Source organism: Larus michahellis, chromosome 4 (genome assembly GCF_964199755.1).
Source record: "Larus michahellis chromosome 4, bLarMic1.1, whole genome shotgun sequence".
NCBI lineage: Eukaryota > Metazoa > Chordata > Aves > Charadriiformes > Laridae > Larus > Larus michahellis.
Window position 1 is genome coordinate 18,110,729 of NC_133899.1, and position 26,329 is coordinate 18,137,057.

The window sequence follows — 26,329 nt, forward strand, 5'->3', positions numbered from 1 at the left end:
TTAGCAGAATGTGTATTTTGATGAATTTAGTGCTCTGATGTTTTCCTTTTATTCCTAAATAGCAGATTTGTTCACTTACGATTATAAACCTAGTAATTGCTGAGTATATAGTGTCACTTACCATTTCCTACCTTGGAGTCTCTCCTCCAGTGTAAGAGAGAGTAGATTTGCTAATGCAATGACCTGTTTCCCAGCCATTTTCTGTCTTGCAAGACTGCGATGTTTGCATGTACTGTTTCTCCCGTCATTCCCTCAGTTTAGCAAGGATGTCTGACCAGCACAAACTCAATGGATGTAAGAGTTTCCAGTCCTCCTTTCTTGGTGAAAGCAAAGTACTGAATGAAATGGACACAAAATAAACTCTTTGATAGATATAAAGAACAGGCAAGAACACTGGCTAGCAATTAAGAACTGGTTTGGGGGTCTGAAACATGATTGAGAGAAGGTTAAGAAGTGTGAGTGGTAGATAATCAGAGATAAAAACAGGTAACAACTGCAACAAAACATGGCAGTTTGTATTCCATATGAAAAGGGGGAAGGCAAAAACCTTAATTGTGGAAGTTATAGTTAAAGTTTAGTTATAGAAAGACCAAAATGGTGCTTTAATGAGCTGCCTGATGCTGAGATTATTGTAGGTGACCAAACCCCACCATTTTATAGACAACTGAGCATATCATGAAGAAATCCCAAGGGCTAGTGAAAGAGCTGAGGAACAACAAAGCACCAAGTGTTGAAAACATTTCCGCAGTTATTAAAAGTAGCAAAGGGCAAGTTTTGATTGAAGACTTTCAGCGGAGGTATAATTTGCAGATCTAAAGTAAATTTAAACAGATGAAAATTGGGTTATAACTGAAAAAAGAAGGGCATGTAGAGTACAGCCGCAGATATAGTAAGAAAATATCAGCAAGCCTATCAAAAAAACCCATGTCCACTATGATAAAGTCTTTTTGTTATTTCATATCAGTGTGGGGCTTGTAAAAAGCGTATGCAAATGACCTCCGCCAGCTTTTGGGCAGCTTATAATGTTATTAGTTTAAACAAATATAGGCAGGTGAAAATGGCAAGAAAAATGTCATCCAGATGGGTGAAAGTGAAACTAGTTTTATCATGTAAAGCAACATAAGCACCCAGACAAGCTTATGAGCAGTTTGTAATGATAATTGTGCTATATAGTTGTCCTGGTTCCAGTGGGGATAGGGTTAACTTTTCCTGCTATTCCATGCCATGTGAGCCACGCCCACCCTGAGCTGCCGGGGGAGGGGGCAGGAAGTTGCTGCTTAAAAGCGGGCTGGGGGGTCCCGGGTCCGGCCGGTCGGCGAGCGGCGGGGAGCGGCGGTTCCGTAATCGCGTTTGTATATTCCCCTATCCGTGGTGGTGGTGGTGGTGTTGTTGTTGTTGTTTGCCTGTTCCCTTTGCTGTTCTGTTAAACTGCCTTTGTCCCAACCCAAGAGTCTTGCCTTTTCTTACGATCCTTCCTGTATTAGGAAGGCACGTGCGAGCGGCACGTGGTTCTTTGTTGCCATCTGAGGCTAAACCACGACAATAGTTTATGTACTAGAAGCATTAATTACTAATAACAACGTAAGGAGAAGAAAATAAGGCACAATCCAAGCAACAATGTGTGTTTGCCTCTCACTTTTATATTTTGAGAAGTTTTAGTTTCAATTACCAAGGTAAAACAAGCTGAAGAGATGCAAAGCAAATTAAAAAGACAACAAAAACCCTGTCGTTTTACATCTGTTTGAGGCCTCAGCACTTACAGTAAAGGAAATTGAGCAATCCTGTGGAATAAAATATTAAGGCACATTTTTTGGGTGGACCAGAGAATGATTGATGTACTAAAATGTAATAAGGAACTGTAGGAGCTTGGTAAAGAAGCAAGTGTACGAATGTGAAACCAAGCACGTTTGAGGCCAGAAGAGGTAGCAAAAAAGTCAAAGAGACCAGCTAAGCATCTTTTGGAAGCTCATTCTTTTGGGGGCTTGATCTTATGCCAACCAAAGAGAAGAGGGAGCAACAGTAATTGAATGAGTCCTAAGATACTTAATATGAAATACAGCAGTAGACAAAAGATACTGTTGACACAAAATGGAGCAAATTATGAGGACAGCTGAGGACCTTTAGGGTTCATAGGGCCTAGCAGATTTTTTTTATTCCTTGTAATTATTATAACAACAAGCAAATTTTTTATTATGGGTTGTATGTATTAACTGTTTTTTCACCACCAATCAATTAAATCCATTATCTGTATTATTATAGGATACATGGCAGGGGGGAATTTATCGAGGACTTTGTAGCAGATGTGACTTATTTGGTTATTCCAAGAATCTGGGATCAAATTTGCAAGCAGTATCCTGCTCAAATTTCTCTTCTAAGCTGCCATGCTCTAGCCCCTTGAAAGCTGCCTGTTATTTCCTACCTATTTGTTATAGCATCCTGTTCTTGGCAATATGCCTACTATTTAAGGTTACTTTCATTAATCAGCCATAAGTTAATTTCTTTGCAGGCAGAATCTCTGATCTCATTATGTTGTCTTTAAAGCTGAAGGCCCAGGGTTGTTTTTTTTAAACTTTGATGTCACTGTAAAAAGATATTCTAAGTTAAAGGACTGTGTCTCTGGGGACTCATTTGCTAGTCTTTGAAAAAGTGACAGTTTGGGCAATAACAAAGCAATATTCACATTTCCGTTTAGAAGTTACCAAATTCAGTGAGTGATGCAGCTGCGGAATGTGGAGCATGTCCTTAAAGTAACCTGTGCTCCATGGATTGCCTTGCAATGGTACATAGAAGAACTATTCTCAAAGGCTGCCTGGTCTCAGGGCTAAACACACAATCAAGTCAGTGATAACATGACAAAAGTAATTTTTCCTGCTCTGGGACATGCAATTCTATTTCTAAGGGTTATGTGCGTATTTTAGCTAATAGCTATGACTCTCCTTGTTGTACTGCTTTCTGATTTAATTTTTTTTGTAGTAGCCAACATGTTCAAAAGTTTATATAGTGATGCGTGACTCCTGTGTAACACATTTGTGCTTTGAGATGTTTCTTTTCAGAACAGGCTGATCACTTTTTTCATTTCTTTTTTCTTTTTTTTTTTCCCTTTTTTAAGGTAGATGGCCATTACCAGTACATGGGAACAACAGTCGAACTTGATACGTTGCATATACTATGAGTTTAATGTTTTTTTCCATTGCACTTCATTTCCCTAATGCTACCTGAGGTATTTCGAGACATATGCATCCCTGTCTTCTGTCTTTTAGAGTTAACTTCAACTTGAGCAATAAAATCCGGGTGCTTTTTAGAGCATTAAATCTGGCGAGTGGAAATTTGTCATGATGTCTTTCAGGACCACCAGGTGTATGTCAGAGAGTGGGAAAGTTGCTCCACAGGTAACTCAAATCTCTGTGAGCAAGCCTAGTACATGAAGAAGCCATTTGTATCCCACTGAGTCCCATAATGTTGAGCACATTGCTGAGATTTACACAAGTCCAATCTCTGCAACTGATAAGATGGCTGCAGCGGGGTAGCAACCGTATGACCTGAATCGCTGTTTCTCATGCCTCAGAGGCTGTGGCACTAGTGGGGATTTTGGGTTTTTATTTGTTTTGGTTTTAGCTGGGTCAAAGCTACCGTGAAGGGTGCATTTTATTAAACTAGGCAGCTGGAAAGCGGTTAGGTGGAAGAGCTCGGGAAGGGAAGCCACGTTGCCTCTTGGGTATGGAGTGGAAACACTGGGTCAAAGGTAATATCTTGGCAATGGTCCTGAATGTCTGTGTCCGTATCTTACTTAGGGTTGCCCCAATGCTTTTAGACAGAATTGTTGTCAATGCTATTGATTAGGTGTTCTGATAATCTAGCAAGCTTCCTGATGTGTTAAATTTTCTTCTTTCACGTGGCATTGAGTGTGGAAGAAGTATATGTAACTGCAGAAGTAACTCTCAGTGGACACTACCAAAGTATGACTGCTTGCCATCAAATGTGCTGCACCTGCCAATTCCAATTAGTCATTTGCCAGCCACTTTTAACACTTGCTAGCAATTCTGGGTACCCCTACTAATGTACTGTGTACTTCTAGAGGTTTAACTTATGTTTTTATCAGAAGAGATTACACAAAATGTTTTATTTTCATCAGACATAAAAAAAAGTCTGAATTAAATTTCTGCTTCAACACTTACAACATGTACTCTTAAAAGCGTATAATCAAACTCAAAAGTGGGCAAAGAAAATATGGACTTCAGGGTAGCAAAATTTTATATTTAAAGCAATTTGTCAGAACAGGAACAAATGTAACATTTGAATTTAGAAGATAAAATTTAAAATGTGTCTTGGAAGAAAACCTAATTTCACTTAAGCTTCTGATTTCTTTTGCATAGTTGTTTGATGGTTGTTTTATGAACAAGTTCTTAATGTGGAAAATATTATCAAGTTTTCAGTGTACTTCAGCTTGTGCTTTGAATCAGTTACAATGTGAGAGGAAGGGTGTGATTTTTCGAGACCTCTTCCTTTTTCTTGGTGTGCCTGCATGTACAGTAACAACTTCCACATTTCCTATTTTCCATCGCCACGAGCATGGAAAAGCTGTTACTGCAGACGAGATCAGGCGGCATGGCTAGTTTTGTCTAAAGGGCCTTGTGTGATGTCCCGCCTAACCACGAGCTCCTCCCACGCTGCCATCACAGAGGGCGGTGGGAGGGCAGCCCAGGAGACGGCACCCCAAATTCCCATCGGTCAAAATAAAACCTATTGCAGCAAGAAATGGGTTAATGATCGTATCTCTACTTCGGCAAATGCACAATAAAGAGGTAGATTAGTGGAGATGAAAAATTTATTGCAAAACTGCCACAGTATTATGAAAAACAAAATGATTTCATTGAGCAGTAGTTCTGTTACCATAATCCTAACGATAAACTCCGTTACAATAATAATAGGAGAAAAACTAATTGCAGTGAGGACAGGACAAATCTTTTTTAATCCTCGTTGTCATCTCAACTAAATCCAAACCTATTTGTATTAACCTTTGCTGACAGAGTCACATGATGGACATAATTTCTTGTAATTTACCAGCAGTAGATCTAACCTTTCTTCATCAAATATTCATAAAGGCATGATTCTCAATGATTTTCTGTCTCTTTTCATATTTACAGCTTGTTGTCTTCTTCCTTTTTACTATAATTTGAACACAATTGAAGTCAGATGGAATTAAATTGCTTTAGTGGCTACAGTACCTGAAAGCAAAGAATAACTAATTGAAATTTCTTACAAGTAGAGATCATGCTGTACTCTGATGTGAATGCATTAAACAATCCAAATGTCCTTGCCTTTTGAGGGGGGAAAAAACCAACCCGGATTAAATGGCACCGGTTCTTGTCACTTGCATAACTGTTTAAAGTGTCTGCGTGTCATGTATCTGCATAACAACACGCATGGAATTGAAAGCATGTAGTTTTACTGGATCCTTGGACAATGTATTTGTCATGAAAAGAAACGCTGCGGCCTTGATTCCTTACTTAGGTGGAAATAGGAATAACCGTTGAACTCAGTTCAATTATGCTAGTGTAAAACTGATATAAAAGGCTGAAGATAAATCAGTTTGATTAAGGCAGCGTAGAACTGGTATGAGACTTGGACTGTGCATCTTTTCCCATCTAAGATGTTTAAATCTGAAATATAACTATATGCTAGCTGTAGAGTGACCGTACTTCCAGTGGATTTTTTTTTAATGAGGAAATAAGACTCAATACAAATATAAGGTGTCATCGAAAATATTAAACAGAAATTCATATACTTAAAGTATTATAATGTGAGAAATTCTCAGAAATACTTTAGACTGGTATATTTGAATTTTAGATGACTAGGTAATTGTTGTAAACATTCTTTGCATCGTGCTATGAACAGGAACTGTGCCTGTAAGTAGCTCTAATAGACAATTTGGTATCACCGTGCTCATTCTCTCAGAATAGATAGTTGATAAGTGGAAACAATATAAATGATTTAAAATAAGCATAGCTTTAAAATGCAATGCTTTTTGAGTAAGCATAAAATGTATAGGCTTTTTCTTTTTTTAAAGGTAACACTTTTTAAGAAAGCATAAAATGGGATGCTTACTTTGTCTTCATCACTTTGTTGTCCAATTCTGGGCGCGTGCCAGCCAGTAACCGAGCTGTTTGGACCTTGCTTAACATTTTTCAGGTATGGCTGTCATTCTTTTTGTGAGCAATCCCTACTGTCTAATGCGATGAGCTGCTGAGAGCCGTCAGCTCCCATTTTCATCACTGAGAACTGAATGTTCAGCACCTTCTAGCATTAAATCTCTAGGGAACAGAGGGTTCTAGCAACTCCTAAGTAGTGAGATATTGCTGCAAATTAATGAAGAAAATGTCTTAAAGATACATTTGTCATAACTTTTATTTTTGTGAAAAGTAGAGAGGGTTCTGTTGTTTGTGCCAGGTTTCTGTATGGCGATGATCAGATGAGGAGTACTGATGAAAAACACTTGTTTCTTTCCTCAAGCCAGTTGTCATCTATGAAAAAGTGGATGAAGAGGCATTAACTGGTAGAGCAATTAGTGAACTCTAGAAGGAAGTGTCTTAAATTCGTTTCATCACAGCATTACATTTCTGGAAGTTTTGCAGTTATGCTAAGCACACCTGTAATCTGTATTTCCTGTAGCTTTTCAGCATGCTTTTTTCTTTGCCTATGGCATCCTTTGTAGGGTTGGATTCTGATTTGAAAGTGCATGGCCTGTTAGTGCCAAGGTGAGTGAGATAATGGAATGGTGAGAAGAAGGAAGCAGCAGTAGTAGTCTGATGGGAAGGAAGCTTGTCCAGTGGATTAGGCACCATATAAAGAGCAGTGAAGTTCTTGACTAGTTCACGCACTGATTTCTCATGCATTGAGAGCACATTGTTGTGACACCAGAAGGGAGGTGGGAGGTATTCGGATGGAGCAGCGATGAGGGCGCAGAAAGTAGTTAAATATGCACTAGAAGCAGATAAGCTTACAGGTAAATACCGTATACTGAAGCAGTTGATATGTTTTTATCACAACATGAAGTCTTCATTTTACATTTCATATCTTTAAAGTTAGGTGTGGAGGTTTTAAAGAATTTCTTAACTGAAACCCAGTGAAATGCTATGGGGAAAAATGCAAGAAAGCTGTCTTAGAAATAGAACAAGTTATTAAAAAGGCATAGAGAATTAAAGGAAGTTGTTACCTCATTTCAAATTTGCAGAGAATTAGAGCATATTGTCGTTACAGGTTATTTCCAAGAAAATTTATTTCCTGGCAATGTTCCTATCACCTGATTTATGGCAGTCAGAAGGAACAAGACAATTAAAAGTTACTATGCCAAAATTACACTCTTCTTCAGCAGACATGAGTTTTGACATAAAATTTGAGCTTAGACTGTCTTTGTATGTAGAGAATTTGTGACTATCAGCAAAATTATAATGCTCATGGTAATTCCAATGGACAGTAGTGAATACTGCCGTGAACACTGTACAGCAATTGAAACTAAGTGCTTCAGATGAATCTCAGACACTTCAGTTTGTATAACTGTTCAGCTAAAGAGCATGAATACCAAGTTAAGCAGTCTGCTGAAAAACTTGACCTCCCATCAGTCCCTTGGCAAGGGCAGGAGGTTATTGGGACTAATCGAGCTGGTCTTGTGGGTAGCCAGTGAGCCCTTATGGTTTCCCAGGTGACCTTGGTCCTGTAATGCACTGTAAAGGACTGACTTTCTCCATTAATAGTTTGTTTGTGAGAGCTGGAAAGGTGACTTGTAATACAGCTGCTTTTTCCTCATTCTTCCATAATGACATTTTGAACAAGCAGATATTGTCCTTTGATTCAGTGTGACCTTGTACGTTTTGGTGATTCCAGGGTGCTCTAAGAGAAATGAAGGAAATGAAAGAATAAATATGCTGTTTACTTACATTTTCATATCTTGAATATTTTTCATAAATTACATGACAAACTGTAGTATTAATGAAATATGTGTGTATACGTACCAGTTCTCATTTCAGTTAAACCTATATATATTTATATATTTATATTATATTTATATAAGTTATACCTGTCTATGACAAGTGCAAGAGAATGGAGAATATGGATGCTTCAAAAGGTTTTTATACCCCACATCAGGGTTTTTCTCTCCATAGTGATATTGGGTTCAAAGGCTAAGATGATATTTTTGGGACTTTGACAATAGAAGTCTTCGCTCATCTTTCATTCTTCTGGAGTATCCATTCCAACTAGAATGTATAATTTTACAGCACAATGTAGGTTTTGAAGTCCTACTCAGAGTAAGCTCATTAAAGGATGGTTGTGTAAAAGTTTGAGCATCACTATATTTAGGATTTTTGTGTCAGCTGTTTTGACTTCTATCACAAGTTACTAAATTTTATCCTTTTATTCCTTGTGCTAGCTGTGTAACTGCATGGTTTCCAGGCAGGAATCTTTTCTTGATTTGAAGATGTCAGAAATGAAGAATATTCTGTTCCGTTAATAGTTTGTCCCAGTGTGTGATTGACTTCATTGTAAAAAAAACAGGCATATTTGAATTTCTCTGAGTTCTTTTTCAAATTCCAGCTTCCTCTGCTAGACAAGAGAGCTTTTTCATAAAAGATGTTTTCCTTCAATCTATCAGTTTTAAATCTGATAAGTGAAGCAAATGGAGTTAATCATTATCTCATATTTTCCACCTGTCTCCACAGTCTGTTTTCTCTGCTCTCTTCAATGTACTTCTAAAAAGCTGGAAACAAGGTTATTCCATGTTACTCATATTAGTCTACCTTGTGAAATACAGAAGGATTAGGTACTATATTGGGAATTCATTTTGAGTTATCTGGGATAATATCTACATTGTTTTCAGATGCAGTGGTTTTGAGCACAAACTCATCCACTTTCCAGTCATCTTTCTCCCTGTCATTGCATATAGTTCTAAAACACATTTGGTCCTGATCACTGAGTGGCCTGGCAGGACTCACTCCTGTCCTCATATTTTTTAGCCGTATCAGTCTCTGTGCTGTCTGCAAAAATTGTCAAGTAGCTGATCGTTGCCATTTCCTTTCAGAATACTGATGAAAATGTGACTAATGCTGGCCACTGTATTGGTCTCTGGAGGAATCCCTTATGGGGGTCACCATTCAGTAGCGATTCCCCATTGATGTTTATCATTTTGTTACTTGATAGCCATTACTTACTGGTGGTGTATGTTCTGTTGACATTCAGTGCTACTTGGGAAAAAAAATCATTCACTAGCTAGCATAAATCAACTCATACTATTCTTCCATAGTTTCTTCTAGTAACTGAACTTGTCGTCTTGAAGGGTTTGTCCAACAAGATTTGTTTTCCAGAAAAAACATACTGATTGGCGTGCTTTATGTATTCATTTTATCTGTCAAATGAATGCTATACCAGCTTTCCTGTTGCCTAACGATATGCTACAGGGCCTGTAGATACCTGGATCACTCCATTTCCCTTGTCATGATAGTCGCAGTCTAACAGTCTTTATAATTTCCTGGATTCAAATCAACATTACTGGGCCACAGGGCTCTTCATTCTGTTATAAGTTAATAACACGGCATAGTGCCAGACATTACTATGTCTAAGAGGGCTGGCTGTATGCAAAGATGGGTTCTGTTTTTTTTTTTGTGTGTTCTGGAGCAGATTGAGAAAAAAATGGGTCTGAACACTGCTAAAAGCTTCCTGGCACAACCCTAGCTGTCTTCTACCAAGTGGGTTTTTTACACTGGTAGAAGATTATTTGATTGCTAAAATACAGAGATGCAGAGGATAACATCCATCCTTGTTTCTGAGTGAAAAATACAAAAGGTAGACTGTCAAACAAGATTTTTTAGGCCCCAAAAGTTTTTATGATGTAAAGTTGCTCTCTTGGAGGTATTCTAAACCTTCCAATTAGAAAGGTCACAAATATCGCTATAAGATTGGTACCTGGTTTAAATTATGAGGCAAATGTAAATGAACAGTATTTTCCTAATGTCTTGTCGGGGAGGGAAAAAAAGGAAGAAGTGTATGGAGCAGTCCTCAAGGACTTGAGAAGAACCTGCAGTTACAGTGTGATTTCACCAGTGTTTCACTCTGGCTAGAGAGACAAGCCAACAGCAAGTAAACCGAGCCTGGTAAAGTCATTAAGGAACACTTGGAAAATGGAGATCAAATTGGTATCTGCTAACAGAAAGTAGCTAATGCGGGCCTGTGTCATGGTTTAGGCAGGCTACATATGAAAGGATTATGTTTAGATGTTTCCAAGGGAAAACTAAAAGAAAGCAACAGTGTTCTACGTGCTCAATAGGGGTGAAATGCTGGAAAAGCTAAAGTGAAAGTGGAAAGGACAAACTCTGTAGGAGAAGGTCTAAGAAAATGGGCTTTTCGCCTTGCTGAGGAATGTCATTAACTTCCCTAGATGCTCTCACTGGCACTTCAGTAAGTAGGAGAGTGTGTGAAATTTCCCTGTAGAACTGCACATATCTGAGAAATAAAAACTACAAATTAATAACTCCTCAGGAGTACTTAAGAAAGGAAAAACGAAGAAAGGATGCAGTGAAGCTTTTAAGCTTGTGCCGAACTTGAAATATATTTGAAAGTTCTACGGAGCTAAATGAGATTTAAATATGTGACTATGCATTTTTCTCAGTCCTGATAGAAGATTGAATCAGGTCCTTAATTAACTAATGTAAGAGGTCTTTGGAATTCTGATGTGTTTTAAGAGGAATTATATGACTGAGTAACGTGAGAGTAGCATTGCAGGTCAATCAGCAGATTGCAGCATCTCTCATTAACAAACTTCAGGTTTTGTAGCCATTTTATGATAAAGAATTAGTCAAGAGAAAGCACGTAAGTGTTTGAGAAAGGAATTTGAAATGTGCTTTGCAAATACTAACAAAATAACCCATCTGAACTGATCTTAAGGCATTGGCACCATATGCTTTATTATCGTTAGAGTGTTCCCTATGGCAATAACTTCATCCAAGAAGAATTTCAAGAGTAGTTGCATTATCTATTGAAAAGCAATTTTTCAGTTTCTATTCAGGCAAGGTAGTTTTACGAATAACTCTGAAGTTTACTCCGAAGGCCATTTCAATCGTCCGTAGATCTTATGATATTATGTTACCTCCTTTCGTTTCAAATTCACGGCATAAGAAAGAGAAAGAATGACATAAATTGGATGTTAGAAGAGTTCTGAAGATAGACATCAGAAGAATTCAAGAGTAAGAAGAGAACTCAGCATTATTTGTTATTTTCCATCCTAAAGTGAAAAGAGAACAAAGCATCAAAAGCATCAGCCGTGAGAGATAGCTCAAAGCCAGGACTATATATCAGAGCATATAAAACAAGTGAGTTGGCACCACCGAAAGGTCTAAAGTCTTAGCCTGTGGTTTAAAGTCATTGATATTGCAGTCAGAGTCTTTACACCACGGAAAATAATATGAAGAGCTATATGCGTTTTCTGCAATAAACGTTTTAGGTTTTACCTACTAGTAGCATTCACTTGGGTGAACGAGGCTTCATGGTGCTGAGAGAATCCAAGTCCACTGATAGAATGTTGTAGATCAGAATGTTGCACTTCCTTAAGCACTCGTGGAAATGATGTCTGTGAAAGTGGGACAGGATCAGATGCATGTAGTTTATCACATGTTTAAATTGGTTGAGTGCGATCATGTTCCATAAAGGAAAGTGTTTTCCTGTCTAATAACTTTAAATCATCCTTCAGTGTATACTGGAATTTTAGTTGGTATTAAAAATACTGCAGAATTACATTAATTGCAAAATTTTGAGGTATAGTGATGCTGAACTTTCACACAGAATTTCTTCCCTTAATGCAGTCGGGAGTAAGTAAAGAAATACATTTATTCGCATTGTATTTGGGCGAGTCAAAGTAGGAAAGGATATTTAACGTCTCTATAGAATGTTTTCAGTTATTTGAAATGCAAAGGGTAAATAGAAAAAATTCTGAGGTCTTGTTTGACAATCAGAAAGATTTACTCCACTTACAGAAGTAGAGAAAAACCATATTGAGCATACTGTTGCCATATGATTTTTATTTGTTGCCTGAATGTACCGTAGCATTTCCTGGGACACCAAGTCTGTTTCTCTGCCAGCAATGGTATTTTTTTGGTGGTATATTTTTATCCACAAAATGCCACTGAATAAAGTAGCAGCCGTGGAGAAATTCTGCAGTGACTGAAATGTGATTAGTTAACATGAGGCTTTCTTTTTTATTCCTAAACTAGTTTTTCCTTTTTTTGAGCCTCTCTGCCTTTCTTGGATCTGCTTTCTTATTTCCCTATTATTTGTTCCCTCCTGCTTCTGTTTGACCTCACGTTGACCTAAAGGAGACTGTGTTTTAGTCCATAGGATTGCATTGCTCTTATAGTATTAGTTCCAATATGTGTTATAAACATTCTGGTTGCAGGCTACAGCCGAGGTGCACAACACAGGGAAGACAATGTAGTTTTGCAGCACAATAAACCTTTTTTTTTTTTTTCCTCTTCCCTAAGCCACATAGGAGTTCAAGGCCACATCTCTTGATAGAAAACGTGGTGTTAGCTCCTTTTATATGTTTGTGAGTATATATGTATCTACGTATAGAGAGAGGTATATATGTACACATATGTATTCCTAGCACAAGTTATGGTGATAAGCAAGATCTTAATTTCAGTCTGCAAATAGAGAGTTAGCCTTGTGATTGTTTGGCTTTCCCGTATGGTGCTTGCTGTCAGCCCATCGTAGTTCCCCTTTGGCTAATGAAGCATGCAGAGTCACTGGAATGGACCAGAGCTCAGGAGAGCTGCGTTTAATAAGAGTCTGAGAGCACCAAGACAACACGGTTCCTGGGGCAGGATCTCCGTTTGGTGTTGCTCTCCCTAATAAACTTACATCAGCGAAGGACTGCTGCGTGTAAAATCGTAGGTGGAGACCTTCTTGCAGAGGAGTTACTACAAATATCAAAGGTCTGTGGTTCCATTCTGCTCCCAAGTGCCACCCTTGCTTTGGTCCTGATGGAGGTTGTGGGATTTTGAGGATGGGTTGTGTTCACAGCTTCGGGAGTGACACAGGAAACCTTTTGGGTTCCATAGCTTTGATGTTGGAAAGATATAGCCCGTTTCTGTCCAGTCTGGTTTAAGGATTGAGTAATGTGGTCACTGTTACTTGCATTCAGTCATGCTTCTTTTGATTTTACTTTCCACATATAACAAATAGGCATTTGTCATACAGCAGTTGATTTTTATTAACGTGAAAGGTTGTCTTACGGAAAAATGCACACTCAACAAGTTAAATGTTTTAGCTTTCTTGCAGAAGGGCAGAGCCTGCAAACCCCAAAGTTCTGTGGAAAATGTGATTGCTTGCTTTAAATGAGGGGGCATTAAACAGAAGGGCCATCCTCCCACAGCGTCACCTAAAGCCATCCTGCATTTACATTCTTCCTTAGCTATATGACATCCACATAAAAGGAGAACAAAAGATAAAGTGGGACAGTAAATGATGCCGGAAGCGTCATTAACTTTTCCTGTGACGTTCTTTTGGAAGATGTACTGTCTTTCGAAAGACGTGCCATATGCATGGCTCAGTCCCAAATCTTCCAGCGGTCTAATACCGGCAAGGGAGGGCATCTGTAGCCCCTTGGGAAGCAGGCTGGGGAGATTTCCTTTTCTCCTCTTTGCTGGTTTTTATTTCCATTTCCTTTTCCTCTCTTTTTCTCAGTCATTTAATGCCGTTCTGCACAACAGAGGGGAGCATCAGGCCCCAAGTAAACACCCAATAAAAGAAGTGGGGGAAGTTCACAGCTCCCTCGGTGCTGTTGCGTCCGTCTGTCTGGTTATGGACTCAACAAGATAACCATGCATCAATTTACATTGTCCAGGCTATCTTCACCACCAGAAGTGCTTGAAACCTTATTTTAATAGAAGCTTAGATTCTGGAGAATACTGTAAAATCTCTCCAAAGGCTCCAAATCAGCAATTCCATCTGTGTTTCTGCAAATGTAGAGGAACAATGCCCCAGCTGATTATGCAAACAGAATGAAAATAGTTATTTTAAAAGTGCATAAAATCAATACTGTGGGGAAAACAAGTCAGCTGTGTTTATACTCGGTGTACAGCAGACATTTTGTTTCTTTGTCTGAAAAAATCATAGGAAAGCAAGGATTGCAAGTGAAATAAAACAGCCGATCATACAGTGCAACAGAGGGGACTGGAACATCAGATGCCTCGGCAAAGGCTTAGAGCATTTTAGGTTCCTTTTGAGAGAATATAAATTATAATGAGGTTGATATATTTCTACCTTGTTTGAAGTCAAAGCCAAATATTTTCAGCACAGGGGGAATAACTCACATCCCATTTCTGATCATGAAAAGTATGTAACTAAACCCATGTCTGTGGTGCTGAAAATTTCCTCCTAAATGCTGTTCTCTTTTGGACTGATGGGATTTTTTTGCAAGTATTGGAATGAAGGGGTGTGTATATAAATATGTATAAATGTGCTTCTCATGCAGTCAGGACACATTGCTTGTATACATATTATTCTAAAAACAGGGAACAAAAGCATCTGAGGAACGGGGCTGAAAGGGAACAATCCGTAGACCTATAGGTTAAATTGGATTTAACTTCATCTTTCAGCAAATGCTGTGCTATTTATTCAGTGTTTCTCTGGGGGATTTCCCTACCCCCTGCACTTTATATAGAGAGTAGTGATGTTTCTTAATTAAAAAATCAAACAAACACGGAATGGAAGCTGCCCCACACAGCCGTTCTCTTGTGGGAATAGGAGGCGCACTGATTTGCTCGTGGACTGTTTCTGGGTCTGTTGGGCAGAGGCCACAAAAGAGAGGAAAGTCTCCCTCTGGGGAAGTCAAGTTTACACCATGCATCCGATGCCAGCGCTGTTCCCAGCAGCTTTACAGTTGCTGCAGTGCCATCCACTAGGAACTCCCCTTCGGTTGGGTGGAGTTGGTGAGGTAGATCATTGACCGTCTCGTCAGAAGTGTCTTTTGGGTAGAATCCTCTTTATTAATTCACCCACAGTAGAGATGAATAGATTAGATAAAGTAGCTTCTTGTGCCCTCTTTTCTTCCCTTCTTTCCACCTAGAGCTGGAATGTTTCTGAGGCTTTGTAACTGAAGATACCTTGCAGCAAATCTTTATCCATTCCCACAGTTTGTCAGCTAAATAGTTGAGAAAGGCCAAGATATGTTTTTACAGATTTCAATTAGTATTGTAGTCAAAAAATTTGAAAATTTATTTAAATTTCTCTCCAGTTAAGGTAAAGCAAAACATTCTTTAAAAGTAGTTTTGTGAAGTTTTCCCATATTTCTACAAATACACGTGAAACGCGATGGTGCACCACTTGAAAACTCCTCACAGTTGGACTCCACCAGTGCTTTGGTTGCTGTTATTTCAACATTTGGAGGGTATTAACAATTTATATTTGTCTCATACTTACCTGATTTATGATTTGGGTAATACTAAAAACTCTGTTATTTTCAAGTTCAAGCAACTGTCGCTTAAACCTCTTTAGTGTCAGGTTCATTGATCTCTCTCCTACCTCTCTGTGGAACAGCAAAATGCACTCTGCAGGCCACTGTTACAAGATATATTCTGCTCTAGATTCACTTTGTAGAAGTACACACAAGGACAATGCTGGCTGCTGTCAGGCTATCCTAATATGTCACCCGTGATGCCTCAGGATATTTTAGCAGCATCCTCATTTCTGATGGAATTGAGACTTTGGAGGCATAAAGCTCTTGGGTCAGTGACCATAATCTTTGGTTCTGTAGCAAGGGCCAAATGCATCAGTGACAAAATTCATTGCCAACTTTGGAAAGAAGCCGACAGGAGAGGTCTTCTGACACGCCATTGTGTGTGTTTGTACTTGCATATTTGTGCAGCTGATACTAGGTTTTTTCTTGGATTAAAATTTAACTGATATTGCCTCCATCCCTTCCTAAACCTGGCATTCTCTTTTCAAGTTTCTTATCTGGAAACAAACTCATTTTGTCCCTTCTATAAATGCAGTTCCTGGCCTCAGCCATTACTTATGGCTGGGCACACTCTAGTTACAGCACATGAAAGAACATCAGCGGTGACTTAATGGAAATGGGACAGACTCCTTGGGAATACACTGGGGATTAGATGTTCAAAAGAAGGAAGCACTGCTCTCTTCCCATCTGGCCACTTCATTTCACCGCCTATTTGGGACCAGTACTTCTGAAATCTGGTTTGCAAAGTCAATTATTGATATAATTTGTTTTGTTCTTAAAAGGCAGAGTAAACCCGGGAAGGTTTTAGTTGTGCAGAGTCACGGCAGGGAACAACTGAAAGAAATACTCTCTGCCAAGGTTGACAACTTTCTGATTCGTTAATTCAAAAAAGCTAAGAAAATCTTTGGTATAAGGTTTAGATTGAACTCAATAACTTCCAAAATTCTAGTTTTGGCATGAAAAAATAGAATTTTGTTGGTGATAAAGACAAAGTATTTACAGCCATACGACGAAAACACCTTCATATTGTTATATTTCAATATATTTATATTTTCTCCATCCTGTGTTTTTTCAGGAAACAGTTGTTAGGGTACAAATTATGAAAGCTAATCATAATACCAAGTGAAGGACTTGTAAATTATTGGCTTGGTTATGTTTTACAGAGTTGAAACAAAGAGATGAGAAAACATTCCACCCTAACCCTGTGTCATAATGGGGCATTAACTAACCCCCATTTTCCAAACACCGTTCTATTTTGGTGAAGTTCCAGCTGAAATACTGATTTTGTATATGTTATGTGTTATTTCGTCTAAAATAAGCCAAACCAGAAGTCAAGATTTCAACATTTTTTAACTATAAAGAAGTTTAGCTCTAGCTCCTGTAAATCTTGTATCTTGGAGTAGGTCTCCAGAAAGAGTACTCCTGGGAAAGCATAGAATGGTTTCCCTCTCTAGAGCTGATCCAGGCTGGAGCTCTGTCCGTGCAGGACGAGGGCACCAGTGACGTAGTGGCTGTTGTACGTTTTTCTCTGAAGGGGAGACTTGCTGTTTCTTCAACTGTGTTTATTTTCATTGTTCTTTGAGAACAACGTGTCCCTTTTCCCGCATGGCAAGGTTGGCTACCTTATACCTCTGTGAAACCACACACCTTTTGTTTTGTGCCTTTCTACAGTTGTCTCAGCTTTGTGCTGAGCTCTGGAATTCGACGCTGGGTACGCTAAAGCTCTAGCGGGGTTGCCTCAGGTATGACATATATAGTCACCCTGGCCATTTGACCCCCGTATTGTTCCTTGTGGTCAGGAAGGACCAATGCAGGCTTCAGGTGTCCACCTCCAGCGACTGATGTCAGAGGTCAGCAGCTCCTAACTAGTCAGCTGGCAAAACGCCCCATTCATCATCACTGGTATCTCATGGACATGCCAACAAATACATCTAGCTGTAAAATTGTTCTCAACAGTCTACCTGGTGGCCTTAATCCTTAATCAGTGGTCGGCAATTTTCATTTGTTACCAGGTACTGTGACCAAACAGGTGTCTGGAGCAGAAGAAAACTTAAAATTAGGCATATTGTAATTTCTGAAACTGCTGGGGCTGGAATGGGCACCCAACTGGAAAGCAGCTGCTTTTCAGATTTCTCACCCCCGTTCCATTTTGTCATGAATTATATTTATCCCTTCCATTTTTCAACTTTTCATGAAGATAAATTAAAGTTTAGTTCCTCAAATAAGTGGGGTGACTTTTTCAGTCCTTTTTAGGGACTTTATCCCAGTATCCTGTCCATGTCCAAAGGGGAAGAAGAATGTGTATTTACGGCATCAGTTTGCGTTTTTACTTTAGAGTTTTTCTGTTCTTTACTGAGCAATTTGGTTTGATAAAACAGATTATTTTTTTTGTTTCTGTGGCAACTTTGAAGTTACAGAACATCACATCTTGTTACTCCACAATATGTTAGCTGACTTCCAATGCCAATAATTTAACCACCATTGTAAATGGATAAAAACATCTAAATTGAGTATCCCTTGCTAAATTTCACTTTGAGAAACAATATTCAGCCTATTTCATTCCTTCCATAGTTTCTTTCGGGTGTTTTTTATTATTATGCTTACTAGCTCATGTCTATTGTGAATGGTTTCTGGAAAAGCATTTGGATTGAAATCTTGGCCTTGTTGAAGTCACTGGAAGTTTCAGCTCTGACTTAAGAGGTACCAGGTTTTAATTGTGACGCATTCATCAGCAGAAGTAAATTTGTCAAACCTGTCAATGAGATACGCAATTTATAAAAAAAGAAAAATCAAGGTTAACTTATTCGGGTGATTGTTCTCAAGTATGTAATGTCATATTTTCTCTGTGCTTTGCATAACAATTCAGATATCTGAGCACACACCGTATTCTTTTACACGTGCTTTGGCAAGTAAGAATGTGAGCTTGAAATGACACAGGGTGATCCTAACACTGAGATTAGAGTCACTACACGTAGTTTGCACAAAAATTTCCAGGTGGAGGAAAGGTTTGAAGGATGAGGATGAAAATATCCAAGCCTTCAAGCAAAACTCTATGTACCAGGTGCCTCTGCTGTTAGGATTGGTGTTCACCCAGCAGAGCTCTGTGTTGGAACAGTGATAAGCCATGTTTGATCACAACCAAATTTGCAAAGTCATTGTGAATCTCAAGAATGGAAGATGCTGTCTAAAGAAGCTGCTACTGTTACTCAGAACTGCATCCATGTTAGCAGCGTTGTATCATTAACCACGTTGTATCATTAACATCATTAACCGATGTTAGTGTGGATTCATGCATGCATTTGTCTTAGTAGGGTGAGCCAAGCCCTGTTTTTACCTGGGCCATTGTTTTAAAAGGTACTCTGAAGTTCTGAATAACAGCTCAGTAACACCTTTATTCTAGTATGAATGGAGGGAGGAAATAACTCCCACGTAAAAGGCAGTAATTTCAGGAATGCTGGAGGAAGCAGGTATGGGTGAGTGTGTACTTCGGTACATGCAGCGCCAATATCCCATCCTCCCTTTCTGACCGTATCAGTAGCTGGGGAAGATGACCAGACCCACGTTCCTTGACCAACCTTATGAAGTTCCACGTGATCTCCATTGGTCTTTGGGCTGCCAGGCGTAGGCAGATAAATTAGTACCATCTAGGAAACTGGACTATTCTCATCATCTCCTCACTCTTAACACACCTTGCAGTCTGAGCCACAAATTGACCCCTATTGATCTGATTTGACTGCGCCTCTGTGGAGTAGACAAACAGTGCAGTAGAATCCAATCCAGGGACTCTAATTCATAGCACCTTATTTAGCTTCCTAGGTGATAATTCTTATTTGCATTAATCACATTCATCAGCAGAACCCGAGGCCGCCTCCTGGCTCATATGCATTCCTGTTCCTGACAACGGAACAAAAAGGTATCTGCTCTGAAAAAAGAGTGTTTTAAGTATATTGATACATGATACTAAATAGTTGCAAAACTTAACCGTTAGAAAGAAGACTGTTTTTCAAATCAATGGCTCACGCATTACTGTAAAATATATCGATTAAAAACAAAGCATAATGTTGGTCATTTAGTCAGTAGAGTGATGCAATACTGAAATAAATTTATCCTTTGACTTTTGCATTAACCTTTTATTGACTGCTTGCATACTCATAATTAACACATACTTTAGCGAGCTTGGTTAATTTTAGCATCGTGGTCGGTGTCCTCTAATGTAGCTGACACCCTGATCATCAAAATGTCAGTGCAGCCCAGGGGCCCACCACCAGGCAACTGTCTGTCGCAGCGGATGTGCACCTGCCCGGGGTGGAATTAGCCACTGTCCAAGGGAAAGAGTCCTGTGTTGTCATGCAGTTTATAAATCTTTGTCATGATTTAGTTGAACTTATATTAATATTCAGCTATTGGTAGATATTAATGAACAAAGTCCATTTGGCAAAAATGGAGATAAAGGGGATCAAAAGTCTGTGAAGTTTACAGAAGAGATGTGAGAATGTGCACCGCAACGGTAACTAAATGTTCCTTAAAAATGGGCTTTTTTAATTGAAACTGGCACAGGTCTTGATTGTTTTAGCAAGAAGGGAGGGACCATGGGGATTGGTGCGTTCTGCACGTTTTTAGAGAAATCATCCTTTGTTTAATGTGTTGGTGAACACAGATTATCAAGGTGTTGGAACTAAATTGCTCTGAAATGTATCATGGCAGTTTTTCTGTTCTCCTGCAAATAAGGTATGAAAGACGCCTCTTGATCTGGCATCTGTTCTGTATCTCAGAGCATGTGTTATTTCCACTCCTGACATATTTTGTGCTTACAATATACACAGATTAGATCTGCTCTCCTTTGGAGATTTGACTTTATTAACTCAAATAACAGTTTTTAATTAATATATAATATTTTAATTAACTTATGACAGTATAAATCTTGGTACTTTCCCCCTACCACCATACTTTGATGTTTGCAGTGTTTCCCACATGGAGCCTCATAAATTCTTTTGTATCTGGGAAAAGAGAGAATTTCTGTTTATTCTGAGTAATCATTGCTAACTTAGGTTAGCTATCTTTTCCCAGATACAAAGGAATTCGAAATAATTCTGTGCAATTATTTAACTGCCTCTGATTGTCCTGCTTCAGATAAAAACGTTGCTATCCTCTTGCAGGATCTTCAGGTCTGTTACTCTCCTACAAATTAAAGACCATTGTAGGAACCATTTTTCCCACAGAAATTTATTAAGATCAATAGTAATACACTTCTCTGGAAAGGACCGGTTTTGCTTTCTGAGTCAGAAAGCATGTATTTGAATGCCTGTGTTCAAGCTAGTGGTTGCCATTCCGGTGAATTGCTTAATGAACTGCCAGGTGCGGAGATGACTGCTTAGGACCCGGCCCCATATCTTTAAATATGAGCATCTTGAGTTGACTTTGACTGTCAACTTGAGTTGACTGTCATTTTGGTCAAAATTGGTGACTCACAAAATGTAAAAATGTAACATTCACCGCTGTTCTTGCTAGTGATATGAAGCCAAGCCATAGAAATCCCAGACAGAAAGACAAAAGGACCTATGGGGTTGCAGAACTTGGAATATTAAGGCACTGGTTTACCCTTTTTTTTTTTATACTTTTGCAACATACCGATGCATTTCTATCATCGGATTTGCATAGGAAGTCCAAGGACCTGACACACTTCCATTCCTCTAATCCCTCACATGGAATGTGATATGGCTAAAACTTCCCACGTGCGCGACTGCCTGGAAGTTAAGGCACATGCTTAGTTGTGGGGTGACCTTCCAGAGACGGCTCTGCTGGTATGAAAAATAGAGAAGGGAAAGTAGCAACTAGAATAGTTGCTCATGGGCTGTTCTGTCACAGCATCACTGTGACTTCCGACACACCTACAGCGACACAAGTGCCCAAAACCCAAATGTGATGGCAAAGTTGGGTCAATCCGTTTGTGTGAGAGAGCAAGTGGGGGAAAAAAGAGACATTAAAGGTAAAAAAGGGGCTCTGAAATCATGAAGAAGCTAGAAGCTGGTATTTTTTTCGTCTCAGTGAAAATTCTGTTGTTAATAGCAGATGTGTGAGAAAGAGAGAATGTTCATTATTATAAGTTGAGTTTTGCAGGCCACATACTATGCCTGCAGTATTTACCGGCTGAGCTTCTTGATTTGTCATCTGCAATAATCTCTACATGGTTAATTTATCCACTTTTAGATTGAAATGCTTAAACTGGAATATCTTATACTACCCAGCAAATTGAGCGTATTATTTTGTGCCAAGACAGAAAATAAAGCAAGATTTTAAAAGCCTTATGGAGTTACGCTGTAATTAGTTTCAGCTTCCCCTGCATATTAATTTTCTCCTGTTCCTTTATATAATTTGGAAAATGTCTTCAGAACATGATGGCACAATCAGTTAAGTACCTCTCAGAACTCATACACTAAACTGCATTTGCTCTAACAACTATTATAAAGCAGCCGGCAAAACAAATCCTCTGTTATTCTGTACAGTGCAGCTTATCAATGCAAACAGTTTAATATTTATGCTAAGAGGATTGTCACAAGTAGCTTCTGTTCCTTTAATTCTTGTTTTAAATAAATAATGAGAACATTTAAACACATTACTCTTCCCAGGGCCCTGAGGTCGGCTAATCTTATTATTTATGAAGTGATGTGCTACATAATAGTACTTAGTGCATGTTAACAGATGCTATTATCAGGGGCTGATGTGGAGAGCTGAAGATATATTGGAATGTTATGTGTTAATACTGTCCTTGTAGTGTAATGTACGATGGATTGAGTGCCCAGGATGCTGGTGCGGCAATTAACCACACACCAACATGGGTGTAAAGCTGAAGTATGTTTTCTCATGGGGATTACGCTGCCATTAATAATTCCCAAGAGAAGAAGACATCTTTCATTTGGAAGCAGTCTCTTCCAGAAGGCCGACGGTGTAGACAAGGAAGTTGCATGTGTAGACATTTTTAGAGTTCATTTTACAGAGATGAGGGAGACATACGTGTTTAAAACAACTTCAAAATTGTTACAACAATTACGTGCTCTATAGAACATGAATTTTAAAAAATGTCTTACAAGAGAGAAAAGTGTATTTCTACTATTTGCTTTGTATGTCTTTGAAGAACTACATAGACCTGCAGTATCTACCAAAATGGCAGTAATGCGTAGCATTCTTCTTTGTTGTGTCCCATTGCAAACGTTAACTAATTAATCAGCAGCATGCAAATTGTTTGAGGGGAGGGGAAGAGGGAGGGGGAGAAATCCTCCTTGAACTGTGACAATTTTTTTGATGCAGCATGTTGTATTACAGCCTAATCTTAAGAGATGTGATGGTTACCACTTATAAAACTTTCCTCTGCAGGCTGCAGTTCAGCTGAATATTATAATTAGACTTCATGAGTATTGATGAATAATCCATTTAATAAAAAACACTGTAATTTAAACATTTTCTCTGGGGACTAACATACACTAACCTCTTAATTTAATTTTATTGAAGTTTTGCCCACCTATTCATCATTGGAAGTTGTTATTAACCTCTATTTCCATTTATCTTTATAGAATTTTCTCTTTTTATATTGCCTTTTTCAGAGCTAAGCAGGTTGATACACTTGTAAATCTCCAGAACCTACAAAGCTAGTCCGGCTTCTTTAATATTGTTTAATCTATCCCCTCTGACCTTAATGCAGTAAATTCAGTTTAATCTTTCTCAATAATCTAGTAATACATTGGAAACCAGCAAACATTTAAATCTGATAATGGTTTAATCACATGCTTTAAATAACAGCTGAGATAATGAAAAAATAATTCACCGTATAAAGGTACACTAACTGAGTTTTCTCTGTGATTGGCTTTTTGAGAAATCCCTACAGAAAATACAAAGCCTACAACAGAAATCAACTTCACTGTAAATGAACAATCCATTTGGTCAGAAGATGTCGTATTTCTTTTTTATTATCATCTTTCCCTTCCAATTAATGCACAAATGTATCCTCGCTGAGTATTCAGTTTCTTGATACAGTTTTACTGAAGTAGTTCCTCTGCTTACCCTTCCTTTCAGATGCCAGTCAGAAGCGGCAGAGAGCTTGCCAGAAGACCAGAGACCAGAATGCCATCCCTTCTGGACAGATGATGAACGTAATATGCCTCTACCATATGATCTTGAAGAAGTAATTGCTAATCTACAAAATCTTGTTCAGTGGGTAGAGTAACAGGTGACCTTCCAGCCTAGAATTATTGATGATAATCATTTTGATAGAAGCCTTTTAGTTTCAAATAAATCTTTTCGGCTTTATGATGCCTTTATCGTGTGTTATTTTATGTGTCAATGCAGATTTCATCAGTCTTCACACAGTACCTTAGTTACGGTCTCATAATAAAAAAGACCAGGCCCTAAATCTACAGAAATAGGTAGCTTTTAAGACCTGAAGTCCAGAACACCAGCCTCAGTTATTTCCTCCTCCACTCTTAATTCCCATCGACCCTTCAGCTCATGGATATCCGTTTCTCCACAAGTTCCCTTGACATCTAAATTTCAGCTTCCACGAGTGCCTAGAACTGCCTCTGGCCTGGCAGGTTTGAGCAACACAAGGTGCAGCTCACACCTGTGACAAAGCAGAATCCACGATCTAGGCATCCTAATGAGATGGCAGTTTGGGGTGAGCCTGCTGGATAACTCCGGGATAGGCCTGTGCACACAGTACGGTGACTTCTTCATCCACTAAAATAGACAGAGGTACAGGAGACGGTAGAAAAAGTCCTTTATGCAATGGCTCCTTGTTAGAGCATTTTTTTTCCAGGTGAGGAACTCTGGAGGAACATCCTGACATAGATCCCAAGACTTGTTTGCTGTTTTCAATCATGGAAATTGAGTAGTACTGGGAGAGATTTCCGATGTGAATCTACACCTCCTGGGCTCCCTGGAAGTCAGAATTTGGTTCCTAACCATTGCTTTGTTTCTGCATGTTGTGAATCCTATTCTGGGGCCAGGTTTCCCAGTGCATTCCCTGAAAAGCTGATGGACCTGAGGAAGGGTTTTCATTTTGGGTGTCAGGTCCCCTGACGGATTAGGTTTAGGTTGGGTGATACTGGGCATTGCAGCATCTGTGTTGATCTAGTGAGATCTATGAGAAAAAAAAAACAGAAGACTATGAGAAATGAAGCTGTTTGTGATCTGGTAATAACATGCTATAAAAAGAACAATTCTGTGTTGGACGATACAACGCACTCCTAAATAAGGGAGAGATTTTTCATTTAGTTCTGTTGCTATTTTAATTTGAACTAGTCTACGCTTTTGCCATAAAAAGCAGAAGAAAATCATATTATGGTGAAACAGTACTCAGTCTGTATTACCACTACAAAAGAAACCAGTAAGACTCAGAGCTTGATGTTGCCACCAAGAAATGAATAGGCCTCCTGTGTTAATCTTCTGTTTAAAATCACTGCTGAGGCCAGGCTTACCCAGAGCATACCAGTATACTGTATTGGCAAAGCGCTCTGCGTGTGGATGAGGCTTGTACTGCCGAAGACTGTGCTTTTTGACAGTATAACATATGCCAGACCTCCCTGGAGCTAAAGAAGCTATGCCAGCAAAAATTCAGTTTTAGCCGTCTAAAACTGTGTCCGCACCTACCAGCTTTTGCCAGGACAATTATATCAAGTAGGGATTGTACCTCTTAACCTTTGACGTAGCTATGCCAGCAAAAGTATAAAGACCTGCATCAAGCATTTTCATTGTGGTCCTGGCCTTTTGCTAAAACTGTTAGCCACCCTGTAGAATGTAAAGACTCTCTGAAGAATAAATTATTATTTAAAGTAGGTTTGATTATATTATAACCTTGATCCACACATTTATCTCTTATCTCTTGTGCCACAGATTTCTTAACATTTTGAAATACTCTGTTATGGGCATAGCTTTTTCTTTCCTGCACTAGCTAAAGCTGGCTTTACCAGTGGGCAAATGGCATATATTTGGATTAATGCCACACTAAATACTGTTTACTTTGGAGATCACTTAGAGAAAAGCTAGCTGAAGATGTGGGAATTCTGCTTTTGAAAAGGCATTTCTCACAGAAACAGCTATTACTTTGGAAATGAGCGAGATGAATTCAAACAAGCTAATGATGTAACACTGTTAACACAGCGTTTGAGGGGATTGTTTGTTTGTTTAGGCTGTTACTTTATGATTATTTTGTGTTTAATTAGGCGCTGCTAGAAACCATGGGGATCGCAGTATTGAAATGAATCTGACAGCCATAAAAGGTAGAGAAGGCACATCAATGTTGTAGTTTGTAGCTGAAGTGGAGGCATAGCTATTAAAAAATGATTGGCAAATAATTATTTCCAGCAGTAGTGAAAAAACCACTGGGTTTTTCTTGTATTAGGAGACTGCTGGCAGCAATAGAAATTTTTAAAATGCATGATTCTAGGTCTTGTCTACGGTGAAGATTTAAGCTGGTGAATTAGCTGAACTAGTACTAGCCTCAGTACAGTCAGATAGCACTCATTTAAGCCATGGATAGCACTCATTTAAGCCATGGATAGCAATGTCAATGACAAATGAACACCTCTGGAATGGATAAGACCTAAGATTCACTGGCAAAGTGCCAATAATGAAGTGGTTAAAAAGGATTAATGCTCTGTGTTGCATTCCAGTCTCACATCATCTAAATCAGTGCAACTTGATGGATTTTCGCTGAAATACAGAAGCATAAGAGATTTCATATCTCCAAAGCCCACAGGAGTTGACAGCAGAGACATGAGTAAGGTTGATGGAACTGTTTGAAGTATGTAGTAAAGCCAAAGGGTACCCCAGGAGGAGAAC

The 26,329-nt window shown here is 38.9% G+C and overlaps 1 protein-coding gene across 4 annotated transcripts in view; it reads left to right on the forward strand.

The window, feature by feature from the left end:
• The window catches only part of FTO (FTO alpha-ketoglutarate dependent dioxygenase), a 251,599-nt gene extending 226,963 nt beyond the window's left edge, over positions 1 to 24,636 (forward strand). For all 4 annotated transcript variants that reach the window (XM_074583153.1, XM_074583150.1, XM_074583152.1 and 1 more), the window contains one exon: positions 23,567 to 24,636. In XM_074583153.1, coding sequence (XP_074439254.1) covers positions 23,567 to 23,717 — 151 coding nt within the window. In that variant the 3' untranslated portion in view covers positions 23,718 to 24,636. The remainder of the gene's footprint in view (positions 1 to 23,566) is intronic.
• Positions 24,637 to 26,329: the final 1,693 nt, after the last annotated feature.